Here is an 18574-nt window from a genome sequence, read left to right on the forward strand (position 1 = left end):
TTCTAGTACTATAGCATTAGCGTAGAGACACACAGTCGGCCGTGATTCAGCGAAGAGCGACAATAACTTACGGTCGCTGCGGTTTTTAACTGGATTGTTAAAGGGATTATTCAGGGATGAAACATTTTTTGTAACAGGTTGAATAACATGAAGAAGCCATACTCGCCTCCCCCAATTTCCTACTGCACATTTTCTGAAGTTGCCCAATCCCTACTTGTCTTCACATCCTACTCCAGTAAACCAGTGATGATATCACCAACACCATGTGACCACTGCAGTCGGTTACCAGCTCACTTTGGATGGTGATTAGCTGCAGTCGTCACATGTCCCATTGTTGGGACTTCATCAATCAGCAGCTGAAAGTTAAGACAAGTGGTGGATCGGCCACCAGTGGACCAGAACCATCAGGAGAGGGGGGTATGGGGTGAGTATGGCTTCTTTTAATAAAAAATAAAAATCTTATTTGTATAGCACCAACCTATTCCGCAGTGCTTTCGGGTAATTTATTTATTACCCCCACCCCCACCTCATCCCACCAAGCTGGGTACTCATTTTACTAACCTTGGAAGGATGGAAAGGTGAGTCAACCTTGAGCCGGCTACCTGAACCACACAGGGATTGAGCTTGCAACCTTAAGGTCATGAGCGAGAGAGTAGGACTGCATTTCTACTGCCTTAGCACTCTGCACAACACAAGGCTCATTTTTAATATTGTATCATCATTCTGGGCCTGTTTTGAACATTTTTTCCTCCTTGGATACCCCTTTAAATGACTCCATATGCCGGCCGCATACTAGCATGGTCTTTCTCCACATCTAGGCCTAGTGAATCCCACTCCTTGTGCCTCTTCCCTTAGACCAATAGCATTGTATTAAATGGGTTGTCCAAGATTGCGAAAACATGGCTATTTTCTTCTGAAAACAGCTACAATTATCTATGGGCTCTGTCTGGTACTGCAGCTCCATTGAAGCAAATGGGGGTGAGTTGAAATACCACACACAACCTGTAAGCAAATGTGGCACTATTTTAGAAGAAATCAGCCAAGTTTTTAAAACACTGGACATTCCCTTTAAAGGGGTTGTAACAGAATTCACCTTTTATCACCTATCCATAAGATAGATGATAAATGTCTGATTGGTGAGGGTACTGAGACCACCACCAATCCCAAGAATATGGGTTTCTGTTTCCTGTGTCACTGTGGCCTTGCTGCACCCCTTAGTGAGGAGTAAATGAAATGGAATCGAGGTTCAAAGGGACTGCCAGAGTTAGCCAAGTACAAGCGCTCAGCTATTTCCATCAACCCCATTGAAATAGAGTGGTGGCTGTGCATGCGCGGCAATTAGAGATGAGCGAACGTACTCGGTTCGGGTGTTTTTGCACTCGAGCACCGCTTTTTCCGAGTAACTTACTACTCGGACGAAAAGATTCGGGGGGCGTTGGGGGTGAGCGGGGGGAGAGAGAGAGCTCCCCCCTGCTCCCCACTGCTACCGCCCGCTCCACCACGCCGCCCCACGAATCTTTTCGTCCGAGTAGTCAGTTACTCGGAAAAAGCGGTGCTCGAGTGCAAAAACACCCAAACCGAGTACGCTCGCTCATCTCTAGTGACAATCACTCCATTAATCACTATGAGTGGAAGAAGAGGAGAACACAGGACCTCCATTCTTGGGATTGGTGAGGGTCTCAGTGGTGAGTCACCCACTGATCAAACTTTTATGACCTATCCTATAGATAGTTGATAAAGTTAATTCTAGAAAAAACCCTTTAACCGGTTCTTTTTGTAGCATAAGCAAGTATGGTGCCAGCAGATTTGACCCAAGTAGATGAAGTGGATCAGTTCCAGTATCTTACTGGGGATAGAGAATTGCACTTGTAGAAGATGTATAACCCCTTGATTTCTTATTCATAGGCCTCTCTCTTCTCACTGAATAAAGTTGACATATATTATATAATCTCTGAGCCAAGTCCTTTTCTCGTAAACTGTAGAGATGAAGACCAAGCATCCGGGTAGTTCTGGCACACTGGTACGTTTTCTCCATGCTTGGCTAGTAAAACCTCCTCACTTGACATTCCCCTTGCACCGCTGTGTAATACACATTATTGTTCGCTTAATCCCTTAACAGGCCTTTTTATGTGCAGTGGATTCTGCCCATTGATTTTTAAAGTGTAGGCGATGACTGAGCTGCTTCTTGACCACTTTATCGTGTCCTATAAAGTGTAAGAACAGAGTCCTCCCTTCCGTTTCTTCCTGAATTTGCATAGTTAAGATCACCCCACGACGAGGGCTAATGTGCGCCGTCCTGATCTGAAAACTTGAAGAAAACTCAAAAAGGAAAAGAATTTATAGTTTAAAAGACGTCTTCCAATCCTAGTCGTCCCCTGGTGTTGACCCGTGACCCCTACAAAGTATTAAGAGATCGGCAGTGGATTTCCCTGAGGGCTCATTATAGTAATATGACATTTCTGCTCTAGTATAATTAGATAAGCCCGAATAGACATATCTTATGCTGTTGGTATAATATATTTCTGTTTCATTGCTCTCCATCTAACTAATCCATCTCCGTTTCATGACATAATTTATCCTATAATTGCACTCGGTGTTTATGTTAACGCTCCATAAAAGCGGTATTTTTTTGGCTCATGGTTACTGACTTGTGCAATTGTGGGCAGCCTGGTCCTTGTTAAAGAACAATAAAAGCTGCAGGAGCCCCAGAAGTGGCTAATGCAACCACTTTAGCTTACCTTTTATAAAGTCTGTCTTCTGCATAGATTCCATCGTAGGTGGACTGACCATTCAGGCATTTGTGGACTGCCTGATGGCCCATGGCCTGAGGGGGACATAGCCCAATGCCCAAAGAAAAAGTGATAAGTGCTGCTCAGATGCAATTTGCTAACACAAGCCAAGTGTTTCATGGCTGGAGATGTTAGTAAGGAGCTCATGATCTTTATTGACTAGAGGCCCCAATCTCTTACAGTCTGCCCTTGAACTCTATATTTGAGTATGGCATGGGCCTTGTGTGGGGCAGGTAGCAGGAATGCACTCCTAAGCTCTCGCCCATGACCTGAAGGTTGCAGGTTCACTCCCCGCTTGGTTCAGCCTTCGATCTTTCTGAGGTCAGTAAAATGAGTACCCAGCTTGCTGGGGGGCACTGGCGTAACTGTTTGGGATGTGGAATAAAGCATTATAGTTGGGGGCCCTGTTACAGGTTTGCATTGGGGCCCAGGAGCTTCAAGTTACACCTTTGCTGGGGGGTAAAAATGACTGTTACAGGTTTGCATTGGGGCCCAGGAGCTTCAAGTCACGCCTCTGCTGGGAAGGGGGGGGGGGGGGGTAAAGATGACTGAGGAAGGTAATGGCAAACCACCCCACAAAAATAGTCTGCTAAGAAAATGTCACAAGTCAATCATGACTCGGTGCTTGCACCAGCAGACTTTACAAACTACCTTATATGACCCTACCAACTCTTGTTATGGTAATGTATAATTCATGTATTCCTTAGATCACCTGTAACTCAATCCATTGAAGAACTACATTCAAAATCATCCATTGGATTCTATATCACATGTTCTTAATGGTATTGCCACATAGTAGAGACAGTCTGTGGTAGCACGGGCTGCTGACCACAAGCATGCTGTGGGGCACCAGGCAGATGTAGGCTGGGGGTGATCTCCTGCCTTATGTCCAGATTCTTCTGTGTGGCAATGTCTTATGGAGCTACATGAATCCTCCTCCTGGCTGTGTCTCCTCCTCTCTGATGTTCTGAGTCACCACAGTCAACCCATCGCCCCCCGCGTAACACAACAGCTTAGTTATGCTACTGCATTTATGTTATGAACTTTGGTTATGGGGTTGTATTTATGTTATGAGCTAGATTTCTAGTATTGCATCTTGTACAGTGCTTGGTACGTGCTGTAATAAAAGTTTTCGGCTTGGTTCTGGTGCTGTAGTTGTGAACTTAATTCTGGCATTATATCTATATACTGTGGTTGGTTCCTGCTATATTTATGTTATGAGCTTCGTTGTGGTACAGTATTTATTTTATTAACTTGGTTCAGGTGCTATATTTATAAATTTGGCTTGGTTCTGATACTGTATTTATGTCACGTATTTGGTTCTGGTACTGTATTTATGTTATGAGCTTGGTACTGATGCTATATTTATTTACTGAGCTTGGTTCTGGTACAGTACGCATTCACTGAGCTGTTCTCATACACATAGTGGTCCAGAAAACTTAGATCTTTAAAAAGTGATCAGCAGATAAAGACACATTTTGGATAGAGATATCCATAACAACCTTTACGGAATGGTGTCTGAAATATACCTTTTTCACAGCTTACAGGCATGGAGGTTATAGGCTGCTTGGTGCATTCCCATATGTGAAGTAAGACAGGCAGTGTCTCCAGAAGGAGATCATGAGCTCTTGATAACACTTCCCGACCATTTTCTACCTTACACAGTAAACAGGATGCTGAACTTCCATATCCTGTTTTGGTATGATCATCAATGGACAATGTAGGCAAGAGAGATGCAGATGTACGAGGACCTAGATCAAAAAGTGTAAGAATTGATACAAAAGGGAGAAATACAATAAAACCGTCAAAGTAATATACCATTATATAGTGCATATATATATATATGGCTTGCTTATACTCTATGACTTGTGTACCCCAAAGGTTCTGCGCACCGGTTAGACCACATTCGTAAAGGAGCTGACGAACTGCTACATGCAGCAGTACCACCATCACCAGTCAGAGTAGTTGGCAACAGGAATTAAGTTTCCTGGATGCCAACTTGCAGGAAGAAATAGGGTCCGCGGGGCCTGTTGAACGAGCTCTACACTAAAATTATGGTGAGCGTTGTGGCACCAAGACACTGTGCCTTAATGTTGATAGGTAAGAATTGAGGCACATCAATAATAGATAGAGTTAGGGACAAAGTGAAGTGCATGATATTCCAGAGAGACCAGTACTGAGAATGAACAGAAGGAAGGCTGTTCAGTTGTTCAAGTATAAGATCCCACCAAGCGTATTTTACCACTAGAAGTAACTGTAACCATTAAGTTTGCTGTACCTCTATGTGAAAAAAAAAACAAAAAACTAGCTATTAAGCAAAAGAGCTTCTGCGAAATTCCAGCAGTGTGCCGCTCCCACCTTACATCTGTAGAGAAGATACTACACAAAGGACTGTTCCAGATGGGACTATATAGGTCTGTGGACATAAGCTCTCCATAGACCTGCTTATATGGACCAGTGGCATATAAATGACATAAACAAAAAACATCTCCCCAGGAGCTACAGTCCGCAGTCCAAGACTTTGGGTTGTGAATTTTGGCGCAGTACATGCTAGCAGGTGTAAGTGCATATTTATATTGCACTATTGTATAAAACCCCTTTAAGACAAATGCTTAATTGTTTTGCTTCTTTTCTACTTTATCCGTAAGTTTCTTCTGAGATTATTTGGAACATTGTAACTGTTGTGGTATAATATCTAGAAACTAGAACGGAGTCGCAGTAAACAAGCAATTACAGAGTACATATCCATGTGCTATAGTCAATGGGCTCTCCAAGTCGTGGAGAGGCTGCTGCCTTGCTGAGTTAATTGGCATGGATTACAGATGAAGAGCGTATGAGCGCGGTTATGAAAAGACAATATATTTCTAGAGGTCATATAGGAATGACAGGCAGCTGGCTGTTGAGATGATGAAAGGTTCAGTCTCTGACTCTTCTGTCGCATTCAATCTTGCAGGGTGGTCAAAGAAGAGATTTCGGATGACAACGCTAAGCTCCCTTGTTTTAATGGACGAGTGGTGTCCTGGGTAAGTTTCTAATGACTTAATATTTGGAATATATACTGTATGTCACAATTGGTAACTCCTAAAACGCAAGCTGGGCTTTACTCCTCAGTGAGAGCTCAACCCAACTTTAGTTAGGTCTAGAATGCTTTGTGATTAAGCTGATAATATATTTGCATAGGGGACCCCGGTTATTGTCACTTCATGAATGATCTAAAGGCCATCCTTCATGCATAAAAAATCAATACATACCCATCTTACTATGTCCCTGCAGAAATAAATGATGCACTTATTTATTGCATTGAGTCTTCCTTCTTATGCATTTAGAAAGCCTCATACTTAGTTTTCAGTCTCTCCTACACCCATGCTTTTGGCTAGAGGCATTTCCAGCACTGTTCAGCACAAGCTAAGCTCCCCTTCCTGCTATCTCAGAGGCTGTGTAGCATAACCACACCCACTCAATACTACACAGCTATCTCACATCCTCTTTCTGAGTAGCTGCTGGTCTGTTCCCCTTCACTGCTGATAACAGAAAATTGACCTAGAGTGAATTACAGCCCTCTGTAATAGTAGCTTTTTCTGCTCTGTCCTGATCTCCTCCACCATACCCCGGAGAGTGTGTTCCCTCGCAGCACAGTGTGCTTTTACAGATACAAGCATAGAAATAAAACAATTTGAAATTTTTAATGAAAAGTCCTAATTTACAAAAAAAAGAGTGCAAAGCTGTGTAAAGCTTTTAATTCTGGCTATATGCATCCACCAATAGAGGGAGCTATCTGGATATGATTTTATATAGCTTGTTTGCTGTATGGTATATAGTGAGCTCCCCCTAGTGGCTACTGCAGGTAGGTGCTTTGACAGGGAAGCAGTCAATTCAGTGCCAGACCACATAGCATTGCCCTTCTATGGCAGGAATGACGCTGTCCCATTCCCCCAATTTCATACTCATATGGGTGCAGGAAGCTAAAGTATGGGACGGTTTTGTAGTAGCACAGCAGGGGTTCAGGGTACAAGACACTCCCCGAGAGGGGTGCATTGTGAATAGTCTGCAAAACAAAAGCGCACACATTACACTCCAATGCACAATATCAACTTGACGTTACAGAATAACATTTCTGCATAATATTGTGTTATATAACATATCAATTAATATGTGTGTCACCAATTAGGGGCTCCAGAGACTAAACTGAAATGACAGGACACATCTCAGCCTGCGTCCCTCGGGTCTATGCAAGCCTAATATGAATATCAAAGCAGCATGTCAGGATACGATCAGCGCCTTGATAGTGAGCAGCTCTGACAGTACTCTACTTGCTCCATTCTAGTCTGCAGGAGTTGTGGGAAGTGCCAGGACAGGTTTATCCAAATTTTAGATGACAGCCAATTTGGCGACTATTTATGTGCATTTAGTTCTATATGCAAGACCGGCCTTAAAGGGGATGCCCGGGGCTTTTACTATTGATGACCTGTCCTCAGGATCGGTCACAAACGTTGAATGGCAGGGATCTGCCGCTTGGAATTCCCAACGATCAGCTGTTTGCTGAGCCCCTTGAAAGCAGATAGCATTGTCAACATTGCAGGTTCTAGTTTGGTGGTACCAGCACAGCAGACCCGGGGGATCAGCTGATCGCCAGGGATCCCAAGCAGCAGACTCCGACTGATCAACTATTGATGATGTATCCTGAGGATAGGTCATTAATTGTAAAAGTCATGGGATAACCCCTTTAAGTAAGGCCGGCTGCACACGACCGGGCGGATTCCGCATGCAGAAGCCCGCAGCGGAATCCGACCCTGTGCCCAGTTGGCATCCGCGTGTACCTGACTTTCCTTTCTGTACTGCGGATGGTCTACATGGTGAGCCGTCGGACATGCGCAGTACAGTTTTTATTTAAATCCCTGCTTTTCTTGCAACATCGCTAGGTGATGACTCGGAATCTGCGACCTTTCCGTAATGTCATTGCAGAAGGGCCGTGGGTCGGACAGCTTCCATTGGCTTCAATGGAGGCTGTCTGTGCAGAATCTGCACAGAATTAGAGCATGTTGGAATTTTTTCCACCGCGAGTGGAAAATCGCAGTTAATTTCTGCTCGTGTAGAGCTAAAAGCGTTTTGCCATAGCATGCTATGGGCGGTATGTGCTGCACAATCCGGAGGCGGAAGCCGTCTCCAGATTCCGCAATGCAAATCCGCCCATGTGCAGGCGGCCTTAGGTGAAGCTCTGCCTGCTACAGTACAGTACCTTCTATTGGCACCCCCTATATGGTGTGTTGTCATAATGTGAACAAATAATCATAGCCTAACTATAAGGCAATACAATATAGCGCCAAAATAACAATACAAGGCTGTATAATACAAAACTACACAGTACTACCGGTAATACCACCATACACTGCATGAGTAATAGTGCCACATAGTGCAAGTAAATGCTACCATATCATGTTTAAATACACTCATTGTATAAAAAAAAAATCCTCCCCTAGAAGTTGTATAAATGATGGACTGTGAGCTCATCGCTCATCATTCAGTGTAAATAGCGGCCGTTCACTACTGAACGGCCACTGTATTAAGTGAACGGAAAGGGACGGGGGAGCGAGAGGAGAGAAATCTCCTGCTGGCCGATCTGTGAGTGAGCCAGCTCTGCTAGCTCCCGTGCAGGAACACAGGAGCGCGGAGACACAGGGACGACTGTTGGGCATCATTTGCCCGACATCCGTCCCATGTAAATGGACCTTTACCCTCCTGCACATTTGCTTAAACAAATAAGCGTTGCGATAATCATAGCACAAATCACATTATGAAACATTGCAAAATAATATGCATAGAAAACATTTGCATTATAGGAACTATGCAAGGGAAATATTAACTTCTCAGTCCATTTTGGGGCTAACAAGGGACAAAACAAGAGTCTTTTAAAAAGAGTCCACAGACATGAAAGTCTTTCTCAGCACAAAGAAATCTTGCAAAATACTGGTGGTCCCATTGGCTCTTCTACCTCCGAGTCAGTACTATAGCCCGTAGAGGTAGGCATACTGCTCCACAAATGTACTCCGATGGAAGTAGAATGGGACGGACTATCTGGGTCACGTACTCTTACCTCCAGATGCAGGGTCTGATCAAACGGCTCAGAGCAGAGAGACTCAGTCTGCCGCCGTGCAATAGAAAAGTCCTGAACAGTCCCCTGAGGCTCCATACTAAAGGTCAATTCTGGAGGGCTGGTGAGAGGCCGACATAGGGTTCCAGGGTGTTTTCTCTGGCTAGCCTCAGAAAAGTAGAGCCGCATGCCCGGATTTCCGAAGTCCCGGATGAAAGGACATAGTGTTGGTGAATTGGCCGCTCTCGCTTGTACTCATGATTCACAATTCACGGCTGGTGCGGCTTGTAACATCAGTCCCGGTACGCCTCCTTGAGTGGTTCCTGCAATGGTTCCTCCTCCGACAAGATGGGGATGGGAAGCAAACTTTTTCTGGCGCGCACCAAGTCCTTGGACCGCGGTTCCAGAGCCTTCTTTCTGGGTGGTGAAAACATGGCAGACGGACTGGCAGAAAGCTCCTGCAACTCAGGCTCATTCCCCCAGTAAAATGGGGGTTGCGGCGGAGGATTCCCGGCTGGCACACAACGCCGAGTGGCATATGTCTTCTCCTGTAGTGTGCTGGTGAGTTTGGGAAGACAAGTCTAGAGGTGCACTCGCCGAGCTGGATGACTCTTCCCTTCGGCTGTCCTCAGCTTGCTGTAACTGGATTGGATCCAGGTTTTGCACTGGCATTTCCTGGGTGAAATGTGCCCAGGAACAGCTGGGGATGTCTTTCAGCCTCCTCCATTCCGGCCCACACAGAACTGAAGGTGTCTGTGTGAGCTCCATGCCAGTCTAGGACCAGAACCAGAGGACTGATAACCTCAGACTAAGGCCTTGCATCCACATATATATTACACGCTCACATGACAGACAACAAGATACATTTCAGACATTGTCTCATACCAGACAGTTAACCCATTCAGTGCTGCAGAAGTGCAATACACATCATATTCATGCAACATGAAAGACACTGACAATACATAGGTACGAGACAAATGCATTCATACATAATAGAGGGGCCCTCGTTATTCCGGGCCACTACACAAGTGAATGCTTATATTTGTTTCCGTTTGGGGGTTCCGTCACAGCGCTGTTTTCTACACCTGTGACGGATCCCCTTGATGTAATCACACAGCGTTCTGATGCTGATGCTCCGGTACTAACCCCACTTGCTGGCAAATTCATACCATAATTACATCGAGAAGCAACCACGTGAATCATCATATAGGATCATTGTGTATAGGTATATAATATATTCAGTACTTGTCATTTTTATTGTTTGCGTTTTTACTATTTCCCTAGCTGGTTTTGGCGGAAAGCTCACACTCAGATGGAGGCTCCCAAAGTACGGAAAGCCGGACAGACCTTCCTCTTCCGATTGAGAGAACAGGTGGAATTGGAGATTCGCGCCCACCATCTTTTCAGTAAGTAATGCCATATGCTTCACAGACTGTTCTGATGGCTGCAGTAACACAGTAATGCGGTGTAATGGCTCAGAGCTTATATTACAAGCTTTATTACAGATTTATTTTCCTTTTTTGCTTCTCATTGAAAACAATGTTACATATCAACCATGGGATGATTTCTCAATTACCATTGTACAGGGGTGGAGTGGGAACCTGAAGTGGCCCTGGAAAAAAATTACAAAGTGGTTTTATGCTTGTAGATGGGCCCAAACCAGCAGCAAGTAGGTCGAAGACAAGTAGGGGGTCAGCAAATCGCCAGCCATGTATGTGGTAGGAGGGAAGAAGCCTATGATGTGCGCATAGCTCACTGCACAAACGTTCTATAAAATACAGAACGTTTTAGGTCCCGTTCACATGAGTGGCGGAGGTACTGTTCAAAACCTCCATCACTGATTTTCATTAGAAAATAGTTGCGCTATTTCATCCTGTAAAGTCAGACAAAATCTGCTGGCCGGCAATTGAATGGACGCCAATCTAGTCAGTTCACACAAGAATAGGATATGCAGTGATTTTTTTCACGTGAACCATAGGTCCATATGAAGAAGCGATCATGTGAATAGCCTAATTGGCTATAATGGGTCCATGTGCTCTCCATGAAATACATAAGACAGCAGTCTGAATAGGCTTTTACAGCTATAGACAGGATGATGAGGCTGACTGTCATTGACCCCTTAGTGACCAGCCTATTTCATGCCTTAAGGACTAAGCGATTTTTCACAGTTGCATTGCACATCCATAACTTATTCACATTGGGCCTTGTTTTTTTGAGAGTTGTTGTATTTTTTAATAGCAGCACTCTGGGGTACATTTAATGCTTTGTAAAACTTTCATTACATTTTTGGGTGGGGGAGTGGAAATATCCTCCAGAAATTCTGCCATTGTTTTGGCAAAGGAGCGCTTATTTTTTGTCAGAACAGTTGTGGTTTTTATTGGTACCATTCTGAAGTTTAATTGCGTTTTTTGGGAGGCAAACACAGAAAATAGCAATTCCGAAATTACCTTTTTGCGGCGTTCATCAAGCAAGATAAATAACCAAAAAAATATAATTGTTCGGATCAATACGAATGCGATAGTACCAATTATGTGCTAATTAAATTTTTTTTTTTTTTTTTTTTTAATCATGTAAAAAGAATTTTTTTGTAGTGCTTTAAGAGTACTTGAAGATGTGATCATTCGATTGCTATGATAGTACACTGCATTACTTATGTAGTTCATTCTACAATGCCTATGAAAGCAGCCTATTAGAATCTACTGGAGGCGAGGCCTGATAGGCTAATTTACATGGCAGACACAGAGTCCTTTGTCAGGTCTCTGGTTACCATTGGAACCCAATAATACCTTGTGATCACATTGTCGGGTGTCGATGGATGACAGGAGAAGCCTCCTCCCCCTGTCATCTGCTTACATGCTCACAATTGCCATTGATTGTGAAATGTAAGAGGATTAGAAGTTTCTCTGTTTCTAGCAGTTAGAGCAGGAGCATGGCTGTCAGTAGTCAGCCAAGCCACTGCCTTAAAAAGATGCATATGCAGGTTTAAGGCCTTGCTCACAAAGGCGACAAAGTTGCACGATTTTCTCGGGTTGTGACAATGCTACAAATCGCATGTCTGTGAAGCTTGTGCTTTCCTATGGGTTCCTTCACATTCGCATGCGACATTGGGCGTCAAAAGCCTCACAGGTTTCATGCATGAGTTGCGAGGTTTTGTAAAACATGTTTCCCTATGGAGCCTTCCTCTCTGTTGCATCGCATCGCACAAAAATGTGTTTTTTTTGTGCAATGCGATGCAACTTTGACAGTAGGAAATCCTACTGTCAAAGCCCTAAACTAAGCCCTGGCTGTAGAAAAAAAAACCAAAAAAACACATACATCCGTCTTCGGCCCGTCTTCTCCCCGGTCCCTGGCAGTTGTCTTCAGCATCTCTTCTAGCCGGGGATCAGAAAATCCCCACCTCCGGGGCTGCGGCTCTGCTAAACAGAGCCAGTGCTCGATGAATCAATCACAGACAATGAATGGCTGTGATTGGTTCATCGAGTGCTGCCTCTGTTTGGCTGAGCATCACAGCCCTCAGCCAATCAGAGGCAGCGCTACCTGGAGGCGAAGATTTTCCATTCCCCGGCCAGAAGAGATGCTGCAAACCAGTGTCGGGGACCAGGGAGAAGATGCAGCGAAGCCGGACAGCGCTTCTAGGTGATGTATTCTCTTTTTTCTGCGGCTAGGGCTTATTTTAGGGTAGGGCTTATATTTCAAGCCTACAAACACTCCCCCCCCCACCCCCCACCGAAGATCCAGCACAAGAAACCACAGCAATGTTGAATGGATCACCGATGCGATATCGCTGCCATTTTCTTGCCTCCATATCGTGTCGCCCCTGTGGAGGAGGCTTAAAGCTCCTTATGTCTTCTCAATGGTAATCTCCAACTTCTGAGATATTTTAGTTTTTTTGCGCTGATTTTTTTAAACCCAACGGTCTGTCCAGAAGTTGAAGATGAAAATCTCTGACAATTTACAGCCCAATAGATGTGGATGGGGTCTATAAAACATGAAAACATTAGTAAATTGAGGAGTTGTACAGAATTGTGGACCCGTAGGGCAGCAGAAACGTATATGGAGATGGAAAAAGGTATTCCAGGACTCATCCTTAGGATAGGACATCAATATCAGATATGCGGGGGTCTGACTGCTGGGATCCCTGTCGATGAGCAGCTGGAAGGGGCCGTGGCACTTAAAGACGCGTTTCGGTTTCTTATTCATATTTCAAGCACAGTCTGTTACATTATGTAGTGACCCTGCCGAGTATTGCAGCTCAATCCCACTTGATGGCACTGGGCTACACAAAGGCCATCTGACCGATGATCGTAACGTTGTCACAAGCTGAGGGAGAGGCCTCAGCCCCTCCAAACAGCTGACCAGTGGGGAGGGCACAGATTGGACACCCATCAGTCTGACACTGATGACCTATCCTCCGAATAAAACGGCAATATCAACTCTCCTATATGCATGCAGCCGTGACTTCGACAGTAAACCGTAGGGAAGCAATAAGGAGAGCAAATATGGGAGTGACTTTATGGGGTTCATAGGAGTTGGCAGATTCTCTTTAACCCCTTAAGGGCATATACAGAGTGTTTTGACCAGGCACTTTTTAGCGATTTTCTGCATGTGGTGGTTTTATGGACCTACTTTTTTCTTGGGTGCCAAAATTATTTTTGCTGCATTTTCTGTGACATAAAGCTACTTTTAGCAGTAAAATTGTTTTTTTGCACTTTTTGGTTTAACCCCTTGAGTGGCGGGTTTCCTACCACCCTGTCGTGCCCACCAGGGCAGGTTTTTTAAAATGGTCTAATCATTGAATTTCAACTAATTTTGCAGTTGCGTCTCAAGAGCCATAACTTTTTCATTTTTCCATTGACATGGCCATGTGAGGGCTTGTTTTTTGCGGGACAAGTTGTGATTTTTTTAAACAGGGGGGAGGAAAAAAAGAAATGGGGAAAAAAGAAAAAAAGGGGCCATGTCATTAAGGGGTTAAATAATGTATTAACTTCCTTCTCTGGGTCATTACGACACATGGATACCACATGTGTGATTGTATTTTTGATTTTTTACAAAGTAAAGGGAGACAAGTATTTTTATAATTTTTTTACTTTTTTTTTGTCCCTTTAGGGGACTTCCACAGGGACCCATCAGGACCCCCTGAGCACATTCCGGGGCTCCGATGGTGACAGCCCTTTACATGCTGCAGTGACAGCCCTTTACATGCTGCAGTCACATAGACTGCAGCATGTAAAGGGTTAACAGCAGAGATCGGAGGTTTTCTCTGATCTCTGCTGTAAGAGCTGGTACCTAGCTGTCCTCTGACAGCCAAGCACTAGCTCTCCCTGCCACAGAGACCATCGGCTTGCTTCTGACAAGCCGATGGTCTCTATGGCAACCTGTAAACAAAGCAGGAGATTGCCGGCAGATCAGCAATATCTTCTGCTGGTTTTTCAAAGTCCTTGCTTTGTTCTCTGTGGGTCTGTGCAGGCAGAGCACACTGTCACAGCTTGTGGCATTGTGCTCTGCAGCTCCCATAGTGATACATAGCCCGGAAATCTTCCGGGCTATATCACTATCGGCAGTGGAGCTCGTACCGGAAAATTTCCGGGCGTGCCACTCAAGGGGTTAATCAGTAATGTGTACAAAAAAAGTTTTTAAAAATTCCAGTTCTTTATTACAGTCCATAGCCACAGACCAGTAGAGGCAGGACACCGCCGCTGCAGAGTGCAGGCAGCCCGGCGCAGAAGGCGCTGTGCCGCCGATGTTCCCTCGCCTGGTAAGCACACGTTACTGAATTGTAGGACCTGAGAGGGGGGAGTGGCGGAGCTGTCAACCTCAGTGTATCTTGTCACCACCCACACTTCTGGTGGCATCAAGATACACTAATACCAACAGTTTGTGCACAGCCAAGCAAATTGTAGCTAAATACAACACTGGTGCCTCAACTAACATGTCTGACCACACAACTTGTCGTTACTTAGTACAAATGAGCTATAACAACAGACGACCAGTCCCTGTGTCATTGCTAAGAGAAACACAAAGGCACGACTACAGTGGGCAAAAGAGTGCAAAAATTAGTACATAATTTTTCAAGTTCAAGAGACTCTGTCACCACCTTTTTACACCTCTTTGAGGGCAGCATAAGGTACTGACAGTCACACTTATTACAGTGATATGTCGGCTGAGTGGATCTGTGCAGTAATTTGGAAGAAACTTACATTTTTTTAAGTACTTACATTGCAGCACATGCATAGAGGACTACTTAAACTACTCCTGGGAAGGCTGACGACACCCACCCCAACTTCCAGCCACTGACTGACTGCTGACGGCCCATACCTGAGTATAGAGAGAGCTGCCAGTCATTGGCTGGAGGGCGAGGTAGGTGTGGCTAGCCTGCAGTTTATGAATATTTAGGACTTAGATCTATAGACAGAAGCCGTTATAAACCGCTTCTGTCTTCTCCTCGGGGTCCTCGGCTGTCTATAACAGCTCAGCACCCGACCTGCTCCTACTAGATTGCAGAAGCAGATTTAAACCTGCTCCGTATATTTACAATGGCGCGGGTTGAAAGCCTAAGACAAAGCGCCAGATATTTACGGGGCATAGTCCTTATCGGGTTAACAAGAAAATGCAATGAATGGACGTCCCCTTCGAGGCCGTCATGAGCGCCGGCTATTTAATTTATGTGACTGTTTTCATTCTTCTTTTCTCTATTCATTTGGTTAATTGGAATGGTTTTCTGTGCTCCACCCTATTCTTCCTCCTCTAGTAATGTGTTATTTACTGGCTGCAACCAAGAGCTGATGAGTCAGCCCTATAATACGGAACACCACATCGCTATACAGCAGCCAATGGGATTTTTTTTTTGTCAATTTTTTGCCGATTCTCAAAGCCAAAGCAACGTGAATACAATTTTGTCCAGATGAATGTTTTCCTATGAAGTAGAAAGGTGGCGCAATATAACGTGGCCGTGCTAAAAGGCGTACAAGGACAAATACATTCATGCATTACAAAATGTGTAGCTATCTCGTGTGTAATCTTCACTGATTGGTCACTTTATTAGAGACACCGGCCCTTTCACAATTGGAGCCTCCCTGTATGGAAATTAAAGCTGGAGTGCAGCATAAAATGAAGTGAGCAAGTTTTTCAAAGTGCAAATTCACTTTTGAATGGTAAAAAACAAGCAAATTGAGCAACTTTGAATGAGGCCCGGTCATCGGTGCTAGACTAGCCAGGATTTCAAAAAATCGCAACCTTGCAGAGTTTTTTTGTGCAGTGGTGTAGAGAATATGCAGAGAATGGGGTGATCAGGAAAAAGCATCCAGCATCCTGTGGATGAAAGGGGTCAGAGGAGGATGTCAAGAATCACTCTGATGAACAGTTTGGGTATTAGTGTATCTTGACGCCACCAGGAAGAACTGGTGGAGTCAAGATTGACAGGGGGGGTGACACCCCCTATACGTGATTGGCTTCAGAGCTCGATGGGCTGCAGGTCCTGGCAGCCCACTAAACTCAAGCAGCCGCTGCACTGATTTGTGAGAGGGATGGAGGATTAGGATAAGGGTAAAGTGTAACAGTTAGTCTTATAGATATAATATAAGGCTAACTATTACACGTCCCCCTTACCCTAACCCTCCATCCCTGTCACAAATTGCCAGACAGTGCTTTGCCTATGCCTTACAGCTGACAGCCTCCCCCCCCCCCTCCCTTCCCTGGCACAGTATAGTCCCGCTCCTGCTCCCCCTGCGGCCAAAGCAGCCAGGAGCGCTGTGAGTGCCGTCCCCGCTGCTGTGCCCTGCTCCCGCAGCACTGCCAGAATAGTGTTCACCTGCCGCTCCCCCTGGTAACTACTTTGAGGCGGCCGTGGAACGCGCTGTGCCGCAGGCGCTTCCTCAGTGTCAGTGGTCAATCCAGAGTGCAGGGAGGGCGGCGGGGAAGGCGCTCTGCCTCCGCCGCCACTCCCTCAATGTCCGCAGCCACAGCCCAGTACAGCCAGGTCGGCGGGGAAATGTGTGTGCCGCCGCTGCCCTGTCACTGTCACGCACCGCTCACAGTCCACAGCCACAGACCAGTAGAGGCAGGACACCGCCGCTGCTGAGTGCAGGCAACCCGGCAGGGAAGGCGCTGTGCCGCCGATGTTCCCTCGCCTGGTAAGCACACGTTACTGAATTGCAGGACCTAAGAGGGGGAAGTGGCTGAGCTTTCAACCTCAGTGTATTTTGTCACCACCCACACTTCTGGTGGCGTCAAGATACACTAATACCAACAGTTTGTGCACAGCCAAGCAAATTGTAGCTAAATACAACACTGGTGCCTCAACTAACGTGTCTGACCACACAACTTGTCGTTACTTAGTACAAATGAGCTATAACAGCAGACGACCAGTCCCAGTGTCATTGCTAAGAGAAACACAAAGGCATGACTACAGTGGGCAAAAGAGTGCAAAAATTGCAGTGGAAACCATCAGCTGGTCAGATTAATCCAGATTTTTGTTGCACTTTGCAGATGGGAGGTCAGAACTTGTCACCAGCAGCATGAATTGATGAACCCTTCCTATCAGATCATGCCATTACCTCCGTCAAATTTGCAGCAACTGCAAGAAACTACCCTGTCCGCAGGGGCCAATATTTCTGCAGAACTATCTCAACACATAATGGAATCTATTCTACATTGAAGTGCTGCAGTTCTGAAGGCGAAAGGAGATCCAACGTGCTTCTAACAAGGGTGTCTCTAACAAGGTGGCCATTCAGCGTTATCTGTCCGGCGTGCAACACTTAAACACTTGCACTTCTCATGTCTACCACTAGGTTGTGCCATTGCAAGTGAAATCATTGCAACTGCATCTGACAATCTGTTAAGTACGTGTGAAGTGAAATTATTAGCAGTCCATGAACCTTAACAAGGACATGTATACTGCCGTGTAAAAGCTATTATTCACTTCAGCTGAAACTTCCTAACATTCCTTGCTGGCTCGATGTCTCAAGGCAGACCTTCCCTTTAAATGGGTTGTCTTGTTTAGAGAGTCTATTTTCATATACCCTATTGGGGAATTCAGAGTTAATAGAGGAGCCCCACATGGATGTCCCCTATTAGTCTGAGAGTGGCTACTAGTAGCATCTCTAGCTCTGGATGACCTCACAGGTCTGTGCAATACACTGATGTGCTTGAGCATGGTGTAATGCTTTATTTTCCCTGTGGTGGCGCTGCAGGAATATTAATCACTTCCTACCAGGTTTCCCCAAAGATTACAGCTGATCGCTGGAAGTCCCATTAGCAGTACAACTTGTGATCAGCTTCTAGTCATTTGACCCTTCTAACTAACAGGAATTGTCTATATTGGACAACCCCTTTAAACCTTTAAGGACCAGACACTTTTTAAGGATTTTACCCAAGTGGTGGTTTTACTGCCCTATCTATTTTCTTTAGCTACCCAAATTATTTTTGCTGCCTTATTTTCCATGATATATACGGCTATTTTTGTATCTTTTTTAAATGACTCCCCTTCCCCCCCCCCCCCCCTGTTTTCTTAAGTCTTATTAGGGGTAAAAAGTAAAAAAAAAAATATTTTTTTTTAAATGTTTAATTGTTCATTTTTCAAATGAGTATATTTCCACCAAAGTACTAGTATGGGTTCCTCATTTTGTTTCAGATGTTTTAATAGGTAGTTTGTAGTTTCAGATTACAGGGCGCTTATGGTGATGATTTCGGTTGGCAGTGG

General features: G+C 44.9%; 1 protein-coding gene across 3 annotated transcripts in view; it reads left to right on the plus strand.

The window, feature by feature from the left end:
• Positions 1-18574, plus strand: part of DVL1 (dishevelled segment polarity protein 1) — a 172056-nt gene that overhangs the window by 51782 nt on the left and 101700 nt on the right. For all 3 annotated transcript variants that reach the window (XM_066606812.1, XM_066606814.1, XM_066606816.1), the window contains exons 2-3: positions 5743-5812; positions 10162-10283. In XM_066606812.1, coding sequence (XP_066462909.1) covers positions 5743-5812; positions 10162-10283 — 192 coding nt within the window. The remainder of the gene's footprint in view (positions 1-5742; positions 5813-10161; positions 10284-18574) is intronic.

Source organism: Eleutherodactylus coqui, chromosome 6, assembly GCF_035609145.1.
Source record: "Eleutherodactylus coqui strain aEleCoq1 chromosome 6, aEleCoq1.hap1, whole genome shotgun sequence".
NCBI lineage: Eukaryota > Metazoa > Chordata > Amphibia > Anura > Eleutherodactylidae > Eleutherodactylus > Eleutherodactylus coqui.